The 19,329-nt window shown below is 45.1% G+C and overlaps 1 protein-coding gene and 1 long non-coding RNA gene across 2 annotated transcripts in view; one reads left to right on the top strand and one right to left on the bottom strand.

Moving 5' to 3' along the window:
• Positions 1–1,890: 1,890 nt before the first annotated feature.
• LOC103900720 lies at positions 1,891–10,357 on the top strand. The gene is made up of 2 exons (XR_657683.2): positions 1,891–5,610; positions 5,896–10,357. It is a non-coding gene; the product is annotated as an uncharacterized LOC103900720 (long non-coding RNA).
• Positions 9,622–19,329, bottom strand: part of TXLNB (taxilin beta) — a 37,592-nt gene continuing 27,884 nt past the window's right edge. Inside the window, exons 8-10 of the mRNA XM_009281460.1 lie at positions 15,105–15,197; positions 13,829–13,924; positions 9,622–12,719 (exon numbers count right to left, since the gene is read on the bottom strand). Of these exons, the coding sequence (XP_009279735.1) occupies positions 11,907–12,719; positions 13,829–13,924; positions 15,105–15,197 (1,002 nt within the window). The 3' untranslated portion in view covers positions 9,622–11,906. The remainder of the gene's footprint in view (positions 12,720–13,828; positions 13,925–15,104; positions 15,198–19,329) is intronic.

Raw genomic sequence — 19,329 nt, 5'->3', positions numbered from 1 at the left:
ACACATGGGAATGGTTCAAAGCTGCACCAAGGGAGGTTTAGACTGGACATTAGGAAGCATTTCTTTACCGAGAGGGTGGTCAAATGCTGGAACAGGCTTCCTAGAGACGTGGTCGATGCCCCAGGCCTATCAGCGTTTAAGAGGCATTTGGACAATGCCCTTAACAACATGCTTTTACTTTTGGTCAGCCCTGAATTGGTCAGGCAGTTGGACTAGATGATCGTTGTAGGTCCCTTCCAACTGAAATACTCTAGTCTAGTCTAGTCTAGTCTAGTCTATTCTATTCTATTCTAGAGCGGCTTCTCAGTGGTAGGCTGGTATAATAAGCCAAAATGTCTTTACAAGACTGACTTAAGCTTCTTAACCTTTAAGGATTAGAAAAGACTTTTGCTTGTTTTGTTTTCTCTGGTGAATGTAACATGCATGGGTGCGCTTTAACCAAGTTCTCATGGTGCTGCATTTTTCTTCTTAGTAATCCTTGTAACATTTTGCCTGGCAAGTAGGAACAGTACATGCGGAAAGTTCATACACCTGTGTAAATGTTATTGTTAACAATTACTATTCTGCTGAGGACTCGGAAAGATTTGCCAAAGCCTCAGGAGAAGAACTTCATCAAGCGTAGGAACCTGAGCCTACGGGAGGGAGGGCCCAAGTAGCTGATGCTGTGTCACACATCCTGTTGGAGCTGCAGCTGCAGGCGGGTGAGGATTTTGCATTCCCAACGGACCTGGATGAGCCCACCTGTTTGCCAGCGGTTGCTCCTTTACTCAGCTGGCACAGTTGCCTACGTAGTCATCCCCCAAGCAAAGTGAGGTCAAAATGATCTGGTTTGCTTGAGCATTTTCCTAACTAAATCTAAAGCTGTCTGATGCGTTTTCACCAGACTGGGTTAGGAAATGATCACACGAGCTGGTACGCTGGCAAAATCGGTGAGGGGTTAAGCTGTGGTGGAGTTCATGGCGAGGTACTGGGAAGACTGGGGGATGAATGGGGAGCGGTGGCTGCTTCGCTTAGATAGCAGCAGCTCGAGCAGGCAGGGAACTCACTGCTGCAGTTAAGTGTGTACGTGGGCTCTCTTGTCATGAAATAAGGGTGTCCCATGTCATCTCAACAGAAGAAGAGCTGAGGGAGCTGGGTTTGTTCAGCCTGGAGAAGGCTCAGGGGGAATGAACTGTTGTCTTCAACTAATGATGGGAGGCTATGGAGAAGACAGTGGTGCATTGTGGCAAGGCGAGAAGCCAAGGGCACGGGCTGCACCAAGGAAGATTAGATAGAAGGAAAAAAATTTCACTGTGAAGGTAATCAAACATGGGAACCCAGAGGTGTGCAATCTCTGTCCTTGGAAATATTCAAAACTGACAGGACCTGAGCAACCTGAGGTAACTTTAAAATTGGTCCTGCTGCCTTTTGGAAGGGGAGGTGACCTCTAGAGGTCTCTACCAACATAAAATATTCTATGATTATAATTTTTTATGGCATTTTAAATTAGATGAAGACAATCTTACTGAGAATTAAATGTTTCTACTCAAGCTTGCACTCAAAATAACTCGCAACCACATTCACTACCCCAATTTTACATGCAGGAAGCTGAGGCAGAAAGATCATTCATTTGTCTGAGACTCAGGGTCTGAAGAGCAGGGATTATAATGCAAAGATTGCAGGGGTTTCAGGTGCACAGCCTGGTGTCCACATTGTATGTCTCCCCCTGCTATCTACCAGTGCCAGTGGGATTCTCCAGGGCGTAGTGAGGATCCCAGCTCCTCCCTGGGGTAGAAGGGCACCAAGCGGAGCAGCGATGCTGCACTTTGTCCCTGCAGCTGTGGTGTTACAAAGCTTACACCATTAAAATGTCTTACTACAGCTCTGCAGGTCTATGTGCTTTGTAGCCATAATAGAACATGCTACATCATATGATATGTTACATTAATATATAATTAAGATGTTAGTATGGTGTATGTTAAATACACCGGTAACTGCGGATGAAGTGGTGTTCCATCAAGAATCTCTCTGTTGGCATGAGAGATAGAGATAGAGACATAGAAATAGGTAATGGCAAACATGATAAACTGAAGATGTGGAAGACCTGGGTGGGTTAATGACACTGTTCTGCACACACAAGGTAAATGTGATCTTTTATAGCAGGAGAAGTTTGATCTTCTTTCTGGGGAGCCAGCTGAACATATCATGCTGTTGTGTACCATGCTTGTAAATGGCAGTCATTTTAATCTATATTTTAAAGTGTTGTGGGTGTATTTAGTGATGCAGAAAATGATAGGTGAAGAGGAAGGGATTGACCCTGGCAGGTGCAGAGAACTGCTGCTGAGTAAGACATCTCTCATGGTGGCAGGTCCATCTCTTCCTGACCCTATGTCAAGCTGCTATTTCTGTCATCAAGACTTTTCTGAACAGACTTTCTAGCTGTACAGAATAGCACCAGTCAAAAGTATGGTTTTGTGCAATGGTCTGGCAGTCTAGCAATGGTCTAGCAGCACAAACTTAAAACCAAAACTGTCTCCAGTTGATGTAATTCAGATGTGACCCTGAATTTCAGGAGGTAACACTGCATTACTAACCCAAAAAAAAGGCTGCTTCTAATAAAAATGACATGGACCACACTGTTTTCTTCCTTTCTTCGAAACAAATGCCTCATTTTATTTACATTACATTCAGCCTCCGGTGTAACAGAAAGAGGAATCTTTTGTGTTCTGAGATACTGTGGTCTATAGACACTGATTTAATAACATTTTGTAGTACACTAAGCAAAGAAAGAAAGAAACTCAGTTCATTCATATTGCTGAGGGAATTTGCCAATTAGGATCTACCAGGATGACTGGGAGCAAAGAAATGATCCTTGAAGTGTGAGCAATCACCTTACTGCTGGCACATGACCTGTTCTCGTGTGTGAGAACCCAGGGCGTCCATATGGAAGCAGGAGAGCTTTAATTTTCTTTGTGAGCAGAAGATGTAATGCACAGTTCCAAACACTGGAGCTGGTCATTATCGTCGTGTGTTGGGTATTGTGTCTTCCCCATCTTTTGTGTAGAGGGTCAGACTGAGATTTAAAATACAACTTTTCAAGTTCTGTTTTCAGTCCAGGAGTTTTCTGCTAAAACAGTCAATGGAAAGGCTACCATTAACTCTGAGAACAGCATTATGCTCCAGAGTTAACATCCAAATGTGTGGCTTCCTTTATGAGCAAAGGATGGGTGAAGTTCAATTAGCAGTTATTGTGACCAGAATTCAGGTCATAGTTTCATGAGATACTATCACCAAAACCCCCAACTGGATCACTGCAATGATCTGAGTTAAAATTAGCTCTTCTTGGTGCAGGGGGGGAATATTTTTAATCTGGATTGTTTGAGCGACCCAGTTCAGGTGCAGCCTTGCAGCAGCACACTGGCAAGGGCAGCGGGTGCAGCACGTGGGTGGGAGTGATGCCTTGAACAGGGGAACAGGGGAAGCAGCTGTAAGTCATGTTACTGCTAGAGCCGGCATTTTATTTTTAATTCTGTGGTAACTGGTGGAAACACCCGGGAAGAGATAGCTGAGTAACATGATGACTAGCACAACTTGACTCTCCCCTTGGGACTTGCTTAAGGTTTTTTCTGTGTACGATTGCTGTGACACTGGAGGTGTTCAGCTTGTGACTTTGTTTTTCAGAAACTGAACTAGCTGGCAGTTTGGAGGCTGAAGCTTTCTGGCGTTAGCCGTAGGGCGCCGGGACCACCTAAACTGAGAAAACAGAAATTCCAGAAAACCGACAAATCTCAGCAAATGCTGATTTTAAAAAAAGCTATTGCTTTTTTTGTAGTTGTTGTTTTAGTAATACCCTCCAAAGGGATGGATTGAAAAGGGGACTGAGCATCACAGTGCCCAACTTTAATGTTGCTGACACTTGGCAAATCATAGAATGATAAAGCTAGGAGGGACCTTGAAAGGTGAGGTGAGGTCTGGCGTGGTCCGTGTGCCTGAGTTGCACAAGCCAGTTCTCCCAGCCCTGTTACCATTTTGGTAAGGTGCCCATGCCTCGCTGAGCTGTCACATGGTGATGGGACCTCAGAGGCCTCTCCAGTCCCCCAGTGCCTAGACCGTAACCCTTTCTTTAAGGGGTCCACAGTGTCATACAGCCCTTTTCCCTCTGGGCTGCAAAGGCAGATGCTGCCACAGCCTGCCATTCGAGGTAGCTTTTTTGGCCTAGAAAACTGCCCACCTTTGCAAACTGGAAGTGATGTGAAATAAGAGTGATCTGCCAGAGGAGCTATTCATGGCCTGAGCGTTGCTGATGTGCGGGGGCACATGGATGCTCAAAAGCCCTCGGCTCCTCTCAGCTTCTGCACTGAGTGAAGCACTAGCACCCCAACCCCGTAGTAAGCCAGTTTTGGGAGCCACACCAGCAAAAAAATATTTTTTTTTCTTTTGCAAGGTTGGGTTTCTGCCAGGTTAAACCCCAAACCAGCCCACAGCTGGGTCAGAGGGGTGCCAGCATCCAAACAGGAGAGGAGGCTGTGACATCCAGTAGAAGTAGGGGAAGGAGTACTCCTTTGGTGGTAGCTAGTCTTTAAGAAATAACAAATACCCTGCTGCTCACAACAGTCGTCCATCTGGTCCTGTATTCTGTCTCCGGCTGTGGCAATAGGAAGAACACACTTTAGGTTGTGCTGCGATTAAGTAGTAAGTGAGCAGGGTTTCGGTACACCTGAGCTGACCTAATAGCTTGCTGCTGCCAGAAGGACTATTCCCACTTTATCCATCAACACTCTAACATGCTGGAAAATAATCCTTTTTTCCTTAGTTGGATTATTTTTCTGTTGGGCTAGTGAGTTAGATCCGTTCATTAGAGAGCCTGACAAGCGCCGCAGCTGGTGCAGAGGAGGGTCTGCAGAGCCATAAACTGGTGAGAGGAGCAGGACCTCCCCCGTTCTGGAGACAGAGAGCTGTTGCAGCAGCTCAAATGGTATTGTCAGCCCTGACCTAGATCTCATGTGAAATGAAACCTGAATCTAATCATATTTTGTTCTATTTTTAACAAGGTCTATCCAGCAAGCTGCAGTAAGCAGAATAGGTTTAGACCCGTCATTGAGTGGGAGAAGTGTGAGAAAGAGCGAAGAGCTGCAGGAAGTGGGTGAAGTGGTTGAAGAAATGGTGCTCTGCCTTTCATCCTTTCTGAGGAGAGGATGTGAGCTGGAGCACTGCAGCATTTGGCATTTGGATGAGCTGCAAAGCAGAGCCTGTGGCCACTTGTGGTCAATAAAGATTGCTTTTTTGGCACTTTTCCTAAAAGTAGCTTCATTAAATGCAATGTGTTGGCCAAATTCTAATTGAGTAAATCCATTCTGTCTCTCTCAGGGCCCCTGAAGTATCGGCTGGGTAAAATGTTTGCTTCATAGGAACAGAGGACTGACTTGCTAATGGTCCAGTAATTCAGCCCCTTGGATGGGATACTCATTGGATGTCAGCTGGCTCCAAAGGATTCACACCTGCAAGGAGCTGGACCTTTATTTTCTGCTGATGGCAGTGCCAGAATTATCAGGGCAAGGTACAAAAAAACCAGGCAATTAGGGAGTAAGCTGGTCGTTGAAAAGGTTTCCTTCTATTGCCAGACAGTTAGTGGTTGGATTCTGCTCTGAAGGTTTATACCTAGTGAAAGCCTCTCCCGTAACTCTCTGTATTTCTGCAGTGTATTGCTGCAGCTTTACAACCCAGAGCAGGTGGCCCTCAGCCCAAAGTGAAGTCATTCCTTAACATTTATAGCTTGAAAAGCATTTTGGGATCCTCTGAAGGCACTCTCTGTGGTGTATTTTGGTAATCAGAGTATAAAATCATTCATGCAAATAAGAGGGCTTCCTGAACATCCTTTTTTTTCTTATTTTCTTTTTTTCTTTTTTTTCCCCCCAGGTTGGATTCTGCTCTGAAGGTTTATACCTAGTGAAAGCCTCTCCCGTAACTCTCTGTATTTCTGCAGTGTATTGCTGCAGCTTTACAACCCAGAGCAGGTGGCCCTCAGCCCAAAGTGAAGTCATTCCTTAACATTTATAGCTTGAAAAGCATTTTGGGATCCTCTGAAGGCACTCTCTGTGGTGTATTTTGGTAATCAGAGTATAAAATCATTCATGCAAATAAGAGGGCTTCCTGAACATCCTTTTTTTTCTTATTTTCTTTTTTTCTTTTTTTTTCCCCCCAGAAAAAGGAATATTCTACTAACACAGAACTTATTTTCTTGATCAGCGAATGTGAGATATTTTCTTCACCTCTTCTTTGTCTCATGGCTCGTGGCCACAAGGTGCAACATTTTAGCCCAACTTTAGAATCTTTTTTTGTGCTGAGCATAGAGTGTTTTGCTAAGGCTGCCTTTCTGTCAGGCTGGATTGCGAGTGTTTCATCTGCACCTCAAAGCTGAATCCTACTAACTTTGTCAGAAACAGACTTGCACTTAAGCCTCTCCCTTTTTTTCTTTTAAGCATAAAAATATTTTCAATGGGATAAACAGAGAAAGTAACCTCAGATCAGAGATGCATGAAGAAAAAAAAAAGCCAGGATCCAAACACGGGGAGATGTAAAGCTTTTCCCAGTCTTCCAGTCAGGGCTGCATGCAGCTGTGACAGGGAGGGAGGATGATGTGGCTGTTCCCTCCTTAACATCCTTATGGGACACAGAGCACATGCCTCATTAAGCAACATGAATGGGTGTATGTGCATGCCTTTGTCGCATCCTCAGGGTAAATCCAGGACTGCCCTGGCCTGGATGCATGACTTCAGTTGCTCTGTCTGGGCATGCTTACTTTATGTGTCTCCCTTGAGTAGGGGCAAAGAGCAAAGAGCATTCCCTTTAGACCCTGGTCCATATACATGTGATGTAGATATTGTAAAATACACTATTCTGGGCTTATTTCTGAACCATTACCTCTTTTGGCTTTTCATATGCCCTTTTGTTCAGACCATCTCCAAATATAAGCAGGAGTGTGGAAGCTACTTTGCTGACAAAATTGCTCACAAATGGCATACACCCTGGCATCTTTCTTTGCCACCCCTCTCTCAAGGTTGAGGCCAAAGCATAAGATCCTCCACCGCTCCCTGCTGTGCCTGCGGAGGGGGAGCTGGCCCATGGTTCAGCCATCTGCGGCCCACGAGCAATTACCTCTTGACTCGCTGTGTTGGGTCAAGTGTGATGAGTGGCCGGGGCTGCAGGGTGACCTGAGCTGTCAGCCATGTGAAGCTGTGAGCCAGTGGGGACTGTGGATGTTGACATTTCTGGGTTTCCCTGAGGTTTGAGCGCTGGCCCAGCACTGTTCTGCCACAGCCACAACCATCGTCTCCTCCTGCATCTTTGATAGGGATGTGGTAAGTCTTTTCTGAGTAGAAAGCATGGCACAGCAGTGACCGTGTTAGTGCAAAAAAATTCAGGGGAAGGGGAGCCCACCAGTGCAGCAAGCACTCATTTTCCATGTCTGCCCTTCCCTGTCCTCCTGACTCCCTCGTCCAGCTGGCAGGTGCTGTGTTGCGGTGCCTCAGCCGGGCAGGCTGATTTGCGGGCAGGGTTATCTCTGTTCCTTATGCTCACCCCTTGGCTAAGCAAGGTCATGGTTGAAAGTTAGTATGAATGGCAATGGTAGTGTGTGGACCCAGGAGAGGAACGAGTCCTGTTGCAATTTCCCTATAAAGTAAAAAGAAAAGTCTAAATTCAATACTAATGAGCGCAATGATGTTGATTGCAAAGAGAGAGGGGCGGTGTGAATCTGTGGCTGCATATGTGGTTGGTTGCAATCTGTTTGACAAAGTGAACTTAAAGATGACATTAATAGTGAAGCTTATAATAAAAGTTGCACCATATTTTATTATACGTCCCTGTTTTGGGTCACTTGCACTACTGCTGCAGTTCTGTCATCTGGATTGTATATTCCATGTCTGTGCCTACTTCTGTTCAGTTTTGTGGGAAAAGTTAAGCTGAAACAGATCAGCTGTTTCCTCCTACTCTCTCATCAACAAGATTTATCATTACTGTGGTCTGCCACAGAGATCAGAAATTAGGTGAGAAGGTCGTGTTAGCATCATGGATGTGATTTTAGCTGTCATCATGAAAATCCCTTCACATTTGGATAAACTCATTGAAAAATGCTGTGTTTTACATGTTCAGCGGGGGAGCTGTTAAATTTTTGAGGTGACAAAGGTCAGACATGCAGAAAGGGAAAAAAATTTTGTTCTTTCCTTGCAACTTTTGCAAATAGAGGCTGTTGCTGGTTTGGAAGCAGCACAGCAATGGATGGTTTTAGTAAGGAGGTTGTAGCTACAATCACCACCTCTATTGCACCCAAATCTGTGCCTGGTGGTATGGGAATAACTGTGTGAAATAAAAGCAAGACTAAAGGAGGCAACCACAGCACACACCAGGATTGATGAGACTGGCAGTATCAGTAGGAGAATGATGATCAGGATGAACGACAGGGAAGACGCATGTCTCACTGCTACTTACTGCCTCCGAATGATCACAGAAGTGTGGTGGGTTTCTGTGTCTTGACTGTGGAGCTGACGTGCAGACTGCAATCCCAAGGCTTTTCACGAGGGCACTGCTGCCATGCAGAGGCAGCTTTTGTACTGGATATCAGTACAAGAAGAGAGCAAGAGGAGGCCGGCAATTAATGTTGAAGAAGAATGAGAGAAAGTAGGTTAACACACAGAAATCTGTGATGGCGATTGTGGTTTAAACTGCCAGTCTGATGCAATGGATGATGAACAGGTGCATGGTTAAATTTTATAGATTTTCCGCCTCTACTGAGGGTACTCCAGCCTCCCACAGCTCTATAGGCCGTGAGATTACACATAAACCATCCCCACAGTCTGACTATAAACGCTCCATCCATCCTGGGATCAGCCAGAACTTTCCCTACATCTCTTGCAAACATGTGAGGTCAAATCCTGGAACTAAAAGCCGTGATGGTTGCTCTCCTGTGCTTTCAGTGTTGTATGTATGCATTGAGAATGAGGAGGAAACTGCTGGGATAAAATGCAGTTGGTAGATGGTATGGAAGAAGAGAAGCAACAGGTATGTGGGTAGAAACTCAGAGAGTAATAGGAACTGCAAGTATGTGAGTGCAGTTTTAGATGCAAGAATTAAAAGGGCAAAAATGAGGAAGGTGGAATAGAGTGGGAGTGATTTTCCCAGAAGGCTGTGTAATTATTCATGAGGGATGATGCTGTAAGAATCAATCATGACTATGTGGGAAGGTTTTATCTGTAGGATCCTTGTCTCCCTGCTTGCTGAATTTGGAAGGTATGAGGCAACAATTATATAATTAAAGATGCGACCGTAATGATTATGCAAAATGGAACCAAGTTAATGGTCATGTCGATCATTATTATTATGTAATTGAATATTTGAATGTATAAGAAAGCTTCAACAATTAAAGGCATTCTAAGGGCCTACTTGAAGAAAAAGAAGTTGGTTACATGCAGGCAGTTACTAAAATGGCAACCGAATCAAACAAGACCAAGAAAGAAAAAAATCATTAATGGGTATATAAATTGCATTAATTTTAAAAGTCACCCTAACAACAAACAAAACTTGTACTTGTAATGGAAACTAGATTTCTACAGACTAAAGTCAATGGAAACTGAAAAAAGTAAATCAAGTGTGTATAGCTTTTTATCTTGGGATAAGGATTTTTTATAGGTTAACATTTTCACAGGCACATAACTGGCTTGGTTTTCAGAGATGGCCATTTGCTTAGGGCTTTGAATCTGAATGTTTGATGGCATTCATCTTGCCTAATTTAGACATCTAATAATGGACATTTTAAATTTAAGCTAGTTGTCTTAGGCTGGCTCTAGAATCAGTGAAGAGAAATGGCATCTTCAGAGAGAAAGTAATTTCTTCCATCTTGGATGCCAGTTTTACCATGACATGACTTGTCCTCGAAAGATGCCTATTCTTCTCCACTGCGTATAAAAGGAGCTTAAGGTAACTAAGACTTGAATGATCTACTTTCAGGTGATTAAAGACATGAAATAAATCCCATCGGTCTTGGTATCTAACGTAAGGCATCCACATTTAAAAACTGTAGCCATAATAGCTACTCGTAAGGCCATATCAAAACAAACTGTTGTGAAGCGTGCTCTGTGTACTCCAACAGTTAGCTCTCAAAAAGGCTGGACCAAGCAGTGCAGACACAGACATACACAACCAGGGTGCGGACCATGTAGGCAGCAAGCAAAGAGCTTTTGGAGAGTGGTGTGCCAGAAGGACTCTGTGACCACAGTCTCCCACGGTCTGCCAAAGATGGTGTCTTTTCTCTTGGTTCACCTGTATTTCAACTTCGGCTTGAATGAGTCACTTTGTCTTCAGGGGCTTCTTGGGATTTGTCTATACACATGGGTTTGTTTGCTTGCAACATTTCCCTTTCCAGCCTCTGGACATCTTGTTTAATTAGCCTTTTCAAACTCTTAAGCTATCCAGCTCAGACTCCAAAAGGCCTAGACTGAATTCGGAGGAAGGGGATGAGAAACAAGAAATGTGCCAACAGGATTTTTTTAACCTTCTTCCAAAAAGCCTTCTTACTCTCCTTGCTTGAGACCGTACAGCTGTCTGGGTAGGTACCCTCTCTTGCCCCCTTCCTTCTTCATCTTTGTTCTTGATGCCAAAATCAACCAGTTTCTGACAAGGTGGCTACATTATTAAACAGTGGTGTGCTGGCAGGCAGATGGGAAGAGCCTGTTAGACAAGGGAGGGGATGAGAATGTAGTCAGTCCCTGTGAAGGTGCCTGTGAGAGGGATTCCTGCTTTCCTGGTACCTGTTTGCTTCTGGGCTATTTACTTGTGCTCCACTCCAACCAACGGGGTGACAGACAAGTGTGCTCGCCCTTCTCCTGGGAGCATCAGCACATGCAGCAGGGCCAGGAGGAAGCGGTGGTGAAGAGGTTCACGTGGCTATGACTAGGAGAGATGGGACAATCTGGAAGCATGATCTCAGGGGTATCTTCTGGAATACATCCTGGTACCTTCTAGTGTAGCTCCACCCTGCTCCTAGCCTAGAAGCTGACATCTGCAACCAACTTCTGAACGTCTGACCTCATTTGCGGGCTGGAAACAGCCATAAGCCCCTCTGTTGGGCTCGTGATCCCAAATAGTATGACAAGCTAGCAGGTTTCTGTTGCATGCAGAAAGAGGGTTGTGACTCCTACCTTGGGAATTGCCATCCATTTGGAAATTGCTGTTGTTTTCAGTCATTTTATGAGGAATCTAGAAAAGATCTTCTCCCCTCCCCTGTAGTTCTGTTGAAAACAAAGCCTCTTTTAGAGCACTAAGCAGAAAAAACCAATTCAAGGTAAGGCTGAAAGCTTGTGGGTGTTCAGGCCACAGTGCTGAGTGGTAGTTTAGTCGTACAAAAATTCACCTTTTGTTATTGCACCTCTCCTTGGATATGGCTGACCACATCGATGGTTTCACTATTTTACTTTGTAATTACAGATTCCTTTCACCTCATTTATTAAAATCACTACGTGTCCAAGTAGGCCATCTTTTATGCAACATCATGACAAATAGATACAATTAATTATGAGTCTTTAAATATATGTATGTGAATTGCAATGATTTTTGAAACATGAAACTTCCACACTTTAAATTATTTTGCTGAATGAGATGACTCATTATGCCTGGGAAAAAAGATCCTGTAATTTCGTTGTATTTTCCTGTCATTAAGAAAATATTGTAGTTCAAGCAGATGAAGGACAGCAAAATTTGCAGACCTATTATTACTGGATAGTGGTAGCAAAGAGAAGTGCATTACATTTGCCTACAGATATGTGAGTGTGTTTTAGCACCCACTTATTGATTCTTTAAAAAAAAAAAAGGTATCAATTTAGAGGACAAAATAGAGCTGTGGTTTGTAGAAGACAAGCCTGGACACACCAGTGTCTTCAATCCACTGCTTCCATGTCTGTGTCCCCTGTTTGCTCTGCGGACTGACCGTGGACAGATGGCTCTGCTGGGTCATCCACACGTTCTGCAGCTTTTGGTGCACTTTTTGTGGGTACTGGCATATTCCCAAGGGGAGTGGGCATGTTTTGTGTGGGTGTTGGCACGTTTTCGGGGGTTGCTGGCATGCTTTCAATGGGTTTTGGCATATTCCCTGTGGGTACTGGCACGCTCTTAGGAGGTATTGGCGCACTTTCTGTGGGTGTTGGCACCCTTTCTGGGAGGGCAGGCATGCTTTTGGTGGGCTTTGGCGTGTTCTCGGTGGGCATTGTCATATTTTCAGTGGGCGCTGGCATGCTCCCAGCGGGTGCTGGCACGTGTTCAGTGGGCGTTGGCGTGCTCGTGCCGGGCTGCTCACAGCGATTCCCAGCCTCTGACCGTGGGGTGAGAGGAGAGGGGAGACCTGGCACCAGGACAGCATTACATGTTTGAGCGTCACAGGTCTCTGGATTGCTGCTGTTGCTCGGGAGGGATGCCTCTGCCTTGTGGGACACCCTGAAAGCTTCAGCCAGCTCCTTCAGCATGTTCTCGTCAGCAGTGCGCAGCTCAATGCTCGCCTGCTCAGAGGAGGACGGGCTCACGTCAGCATCTTCTTCTTCTTCTAAGATGCCAATTCCATTCACCTCTTCAGGGAACTGTGCTTGCTTTATTTTTTTGTACAATTCATTCCTCTCTTCCTGCAGAGCCCGGCAAAGGTTCTCTAGCCTCTGGATTTTTAGCACGAAGCACTCATATTCCTTGGACCTCATGGCTTTCTGTGGTCAAAGACATTAGACAAAGGTGCAGACTGAGTTCATGTGCATGCAATTCATTGGTGGAACTGGCAATTAGGAAACAATCTGAGATCTAGGCAGCCTTCGTGGGACTCTGCAAGGTAGCTGGCTTTCACCAACTGCTCTGCAATAACGACGGTGTTTTGTACTGAAGCTTCGAGAGGAAATTCACCCCTGTTACTGCAGTGTATTAGCATTCACCATACAGATTCAGATCAATTTCACTCAAAAATATCTGCAGGAATACCTGCCGATGATCTGTAGAGATGGAAGAACATAGTGGATGTTCATACAGAGAAGCATCCAAAAGCCTACCTGGACTTCCGGTGGGCATGGGTGTGAAATTTGGGGAAAACAAGCTGTATTATATTTTTTGCTTATTTTGCTTCTAGGTTCTGTGAGAGCAGCCAGAATTGGAACATTTTCTTGCTTCTACACCCAGTGAGGAAACAAGAGATACAGAAACCCGTAGAAATAGCAATAGCACAGAGCTACAAAGCCAACCAGAAAGACCTGGTCCAAGTTCAGTGTAAGTTTTGGGTGAAACTTCAGGCAGCTTTTATCTTATTTGAACGAGTTCCAACATGCCTATGAATTTCCTCTGCAACGCCCCTGTGACAGCATGTTTAAAACTATGGTGAGCCACAGTACTTGATTTTGACTCTTAGAGTTTGCCTACACAGGAAGTTAATGAAAGGCGTGAATTTAAAGTTCATTAGCTAGAGCACATTAATTCCCTGGGTGGATGCTCTTATGGAGAAAGAAAGTAGCGTGAAGTGAACTAATGCCAATTTGCTTCTATGTGAGAGCATTAACAACCACACATTTTTACAGCACTTAAAATTCACAGTTACATAATTCAGTTTCTCGTGGACGTAATGAATGTTTCTGCACAATCTAAAAGCCCCAGCAGTTGGGATTTTTGTCTCTTTCTTTAAAGACATCTAATTATCAAGGTAGCTTGAAAAAAAGACCATTCGATTCAAGAACAAATTTTTCATTGACTTTTGGCGATTTCAGGTCATCTCATCTCCTAGTTAAAGCATTATGTGGGGGAAGGGGTGCATCCTGAGAAAAAAAAGACCGCTCACCTCTTCAATCATGTCCAGTAATGCTCTGTTACAGTTCTCAAACCTGGATTTCCACGTAGCAGTATCCTTTTCCAACTTCTTCATTTTCTTTGTCATCTATAGAAGCAGAAGGAAAAGCTGAATCACAACAGGAATTCCACACTGCAGATTAAATTAGGGTAGCCCTTTTATTTAGGTCTTTGGCTGTACTCATAATGCTGCTACCAGCAGCTGTAGTGGCTGTGCTAAGTAGTAATTGATGTTAAGGGATGGATTTAGTTTTAAGTAGCTGCCATATAACTTTCAGCCTCCAGTCTGTAGTCCTAAAGTAGGACCAGTTGATTATGTGTGTAAAAGTATAGCCAACTCCTAGAGTACAAACTATCACAAAAACAAAAGGCAAAGAAAAGGTGTTTGTCTCTTTACCAGACCAGAGTGTTAGATTGCTGGGAAGTTAAAGAAGGGCTTGTATCTTCTGAGCCAGCACTGCCAAGGGAGTTCCCACTGAATTAGTCACCTCTATACTACCTCCAGCACACACCACTGGCTAAACAGCACCATCTTTCCCTTTGGTTTTCTGCAGGCTGAACTCTCTTGTGAAGATCATTAGAGGTTGCCTGGATCAGGGCACCAGGATTTTGGGCCCTGGTGGCAGAGCAGAACATTGTTTATTATGAAAGTGGGAACAACATGTGGGTGCGTTTGTTTTTTGCCTCCCATTCATTACAGGAAATAAGTACACCAGCTGCAAGGAAACGGTCATTTGGGCTTAATGGTGGGAAGGTGTTGGTGGGCTTCAGCTCTGCCCGCACACTCCAGTGGGAAGACATGTAGCCTGTGTCAACATTTCTGTACCAGTGTCAGTCACCCAGGAGGCTCTGGGCACTCCTGGAGACATAGGCTGACAAATGCACCTCCAGACTCCCCCTTTGGTATCTCTGAGGGGTCTGTACCCAACCACCACATTAGGTTTTAGGTAAAATGTTCATTCTTCCAGGCAATTTCATTTTTAGTTGAAAGGGAGAGTGAAATGTTTGGCTTGCAGTGCTGAAGTCTAAGCTGCTGTCGGTCATGGCCGCATATGCCCCAAACCTTATTTAGATGTTGATGAGATTTTTCTTCAAAATGAGCAGAAATGGCCCCATCCCAGATAAAATTATTGCATAATTAATAATTTAAAAATATTAATTAAAAATCATTGTTTAATTAAAAATAATTGCATAATTTTATTGCATAAAATATCAAAATCTAAAAGGAAAGTGTCAAGCACAGAGTTCAGATATGAGCTGCTACTCACTTTCTCCATCTCCTGTTTGAAAGTGGCAAACACTTCATTGCTTTTGGTCAGTGTTTTCTGAAATTCTTCAAACCTTTCAGAGTAGAGAGTGATCTGCATTAACAGGGGAAAAAAAACCACAGTGATTTCAGAGTCTCCAGGATGGTGAACGTCTACTTTGGTAGAAGATAATAAAATAAGTATTGTGTTTGGACATGGAAATTAGCTTCTGTTTGGAGACCATGAAGCACAAACATCAGGGAACTGAAACTCTCTGCATCTTTTTAAGGTTGCAAACTATTATGATTCCTCTGTTGCAGAAAGGTAAACTGAGGAAGAATAGAAAGACCCAGACCAGTGATTTTAAAAAGACCTGGGAATTATGGGTGCCCTATTCTCCTGAATGCTGCAGCTATGGTATCTCTACACAGGGTGCCCAGAAGCAAAATAATTCCCTAGAAGTGGAGACTTCTGAAAACATTTCCCTTGGTAACTCTGTGGAGACTTCAAGAGGACAGCATTAAAGTCTGAAAAGATTTCCAGTCCCTGCCTTTCCTCACAAGCCCTGTATACTTCTTTTCTGTGTACAGTTGTGGCGGACATCTACAGGAAAGGACTCCTAGGATGACCTACAGAATGGAAAACAATAATGTGATCCCTGGGCCATCTCCATGGGCAGGCACTAACCTGAGCTGGTCCGACCACTGATGCTGTGCAGGACCAGGCAGGGGGATTAACTCAAGGTGAGAGCCAGAGTGGTCAGAGCGGTGCCTGAGCTCTAAGCCTTGCTTTGCCACGTAGACATCGCCAAACTCCAACTTTAACGTGAGGGTGTGAGCTCTGGCAGGCTTTTGCGGAGGAGCTTGGTACAGCCTGGCTGCCCAGCTGTTCACCCACCTTCTTCATTACCCAGCACGCCAGGCTGGGAGCTGGGTGCTAGCCTGGCTACACTGCTTCTGACGTCCGAGCGAGCTGGGGGAGAGGCATCCCCACATCACGCTGCAGCCACAGTTTCCCCTCTTCCATCTTTCCAATCCCCACTCGGTGGCTCAGGCTGTGGCCAGGAGCTGTACCAGGCAGCACTTGATGTACTTCACTGGACTCCACTGTTGAAGAGGAGCATCGCTGCTCCCTTCCTACGTTATCTGGCATGCGGGGTAGCCCTACCACCGAGCAAAGCCCACCCTTTGCTTCACACCACCGTGATCCTGCACTGGATTCCTTCAAGCTGCATCCCTGCACTGTGGCTTGAGTGAGCTGAGAGGGCACCTTGTCAGCTCTGTTTTGTAGCCTGCGTGTGGACTGCAGCTGTAGGCAAGGCCAGCACAGGCAGAGAAAATAATCCCCTGCCAGCGCCTTCTGCCAGCTTCACTTCACTTCATGAAGCAGAGCAGAAGATCTCTTGCAATGTGCCAGCTTTTAAGACTATTAGGGCTCCATACTTTGCTATCAGTTTGCACTTGGTAGCCACGTGAAAGTTCATCTGTGGCTGTATTTTGACAGTAAGACATGTTTTTATATCTAAAATTTGTGGATTTTTTTAAAAAATGGTTCTAAAGATCTGAGGTCAATTTTTCTGTAAGAATATCTTGGTTTCTGCTTTTTCTTTTTTTTTCTGGGTGGGAAAAGCACTTTCAAAGCTCCAAAGTCATGCAGGATGCTATGTAGATAAAGCATCGTTATCTGCTCTTTGGAAAAGAAGACCAGCTCCAACTCAGCCACTTCCTTCTGGTGGCAGAGCACCCCCAGCAGTGTTTAGGTGATTGGACATTTCATCTGTCCAGGCTGACAGCTCTCATTAGAAAAAGAGCGCTTGGCATAACACACAGTGGCTGAGGTGGGGCAGGCGCAGAGCAATGGGAGGTTCAAGAGCAGCCTGCAGTATTCAGGCATCTGGCTGGAGGCTGGCTGCCCTCTCCGCACCGGCGGGGAGCTGACTAAATGATTAGCTAGGAGCTTTTATTTTGTGTGGTGCCAGCCAACACACACCCTCCCCTGACACTGCTCTTCGGTTACTGAGGAAAAGAAGATTTAGAAAATGTGGCTAATAGTGGGGTGGGTTTAATACGGTTATGTTATGATTCATGTTAATTCTGGTTAGTTGTTATGATGCTCCTTAGAAAATATTGTGGCCATAATTGCAGTGTACTGTGGATGTGCCCAAGCTCAGTTTAAACTAGGTAGTTAGGGTCTCGGTGGCCGTGAATACGGCACTGGCTGCAGCCCTTCACCACAGAGCTGGGTGAAGGCATGGGAGGTTAATCCATGCAAAGCTCTCTGGTGCCAATATCGGACCTAGCTGACATGAAGCTTGCATGTGTGTATTTATACTAGGCTGTAGCCAGAGCTATGACCTATGCACAAACAGAAACACAGAGGGATTTGTTTTAGCAGCTCGAGTGCCACAGTATAAGAAGTCGGACACTGATCCCAAGTCGGACATTTGGAATAGACGTCATGGCTCTAAGGAGAAATGCCTGAGCATCCCAAAGCCAGGTGAGGGAGCAGGGGTGGGAGCCAGCAAACCGTGGCTCCTAGCCCAGAGCCATTGTCTTAAAAAAACTCACCTCAATTCTCTGTCTCTGCTTTTCCCTCCCAACTTTCGCCTATTGTTTAATTAGATTAAAAACCTTTCAGGTTTGAACAGGGCAAGCTCTGATCTCAGCTGGCGCCCTAGGCAGTACCATAGCACCAAGAATAGCTTCTGCAATTTAAATTTGAATAATAAATGCCTGTGTTCATAGTGGCTGGGAACAGGCTGTGAGAGCTGTCTCTCACTAGGAGCATGCACTCGTGCTCCTCAGTTAGGGAGATGAGGACCCCCTCCCTGCTGCCCACCGCCCATCCAGCTCCCCTGACAGCATGGGCAGGGAGAGCAGAGGCAGTGCTGCTGCCAGGTGAGAACTTCTAAGTGCAAGGCTTTGGGAAGTGGGGGCATCTCAGCATCACCATGCCGTGAGGGCGCTACAACAAGGACGGCCCTTCAGCCCTGTTATGTTCTTCTCGGTTGCCACAGTGCAGTGGTTGCACTACGCCGGCTACCGAAAATTAAAGGCCTTGGATGACTTTTATCTTCTTGCTTTGTTTCAAATCATGAAGCTAAAAGAGTGTGCTAAGCAACATGCCTGGGGAGGGCGTGCAGCGTCCTGGCAAGCACCACTGCAGTTTGGGTGTATTCCCTGAGCTGGTGCCAGATCTCTGTCACCATTTGGAGGGCCGGATTCGGCTGTCTCGGGTGCGCTGTGCTGCCCAGAGACAGGCTGGCATGAAGCTGATGTCCCCTGGTTCCTTCCAGCTCAAGGAAGCATTGGGTGTTGATCACCTCCTCTAAAATGGAGTAGTATCTCACTCGCTATAGCAGGTGGTGAGAGCTATATTATGGCTTCTCCTTATCTTGTTGGCCAATGTCTTCTCCTAATTTCCATGCAGTTGTTCCTCTGTTAATATCTATTTGGTGTTTTGTGCTGTTTGCATCAAGGAGCTCTTCATGCTTTTTCTGTTCGGCGCTTGCACAGCGCCTTGCACAATGGCATCTGGTCCATGAGGGAGGCCCTTCAGTGCTTTCATACTTCCCAGTAATTCTAAATGGAGGCTGCTGTGTAAGTGACAGAGCTTTCACACTTGAGCCGACCACGTAACTGCGTGTTTCATTTCAGCAAGTGAATCACTTAATTTTCATCTACGCAAGTCTGCAAGGGGCACATTTATTATCAATGCCTTTGCAGACTTCTTTGGATTTTTCTAAAAATAATTTTACCATTTCAAATATATGCTTAATATATTCTGGCTTTTATTGATACCTTCAGTTTCATTAAACTGGCTGCAGAGGTCTGCCTGCATACAAAACTCTTTCTGGTTGAACATAAAAGTTTAATTAAAACCACTCTGAGAAAATTGGGAGCAGGTTTGCAGTTGGAACGGACTCAGCTGGAGGTCTTTGAGGTTTGATTGCAGGACCTGTCAAACTGGTGTCAGCAGCAGTTTATGTGATATTCTTTGGTGTGCTACCTGCTTATCTTAGCCTTTGAAAAAACACGTAAAGGACCAAACCCCTCTTAGCATGTTTCCAGGTTATCAGTTTAACACTAGCCTTTCTTGACTGTTCAACAGGTAGGAATTAGACTGTCTACAAGGGCAGAGCTGGAACAACTTACCAGAACTGTGAGCAAGGAGGGGGCCTGCTGATGGGTGAGGAGCTGGGCAGCTGCAGAGGGGTGGCAGGACTGCCCCCCCCCCCCCCCCCCCG

This window comes from Aptenodytes forsteri, unplaced genomic scaffold, assembly GCF_000699145.1.
Source record: "Aptenodytes forsteri isolate BGI_AS27 unplaced genomic scaffold, ASM69914v1 Scaffold82, whole genome shotgun sequence".
Classification (NCBI taxonomy): Eukaryota; Metazoa; Chordata; class Aves; order Sphenisciformes; family Spheniscidae; genus Aptenodytes; species Aptenodytes forsteri.
This window is presented reverse-complemented; position numbering and strand designations above follow the sequence as displayed.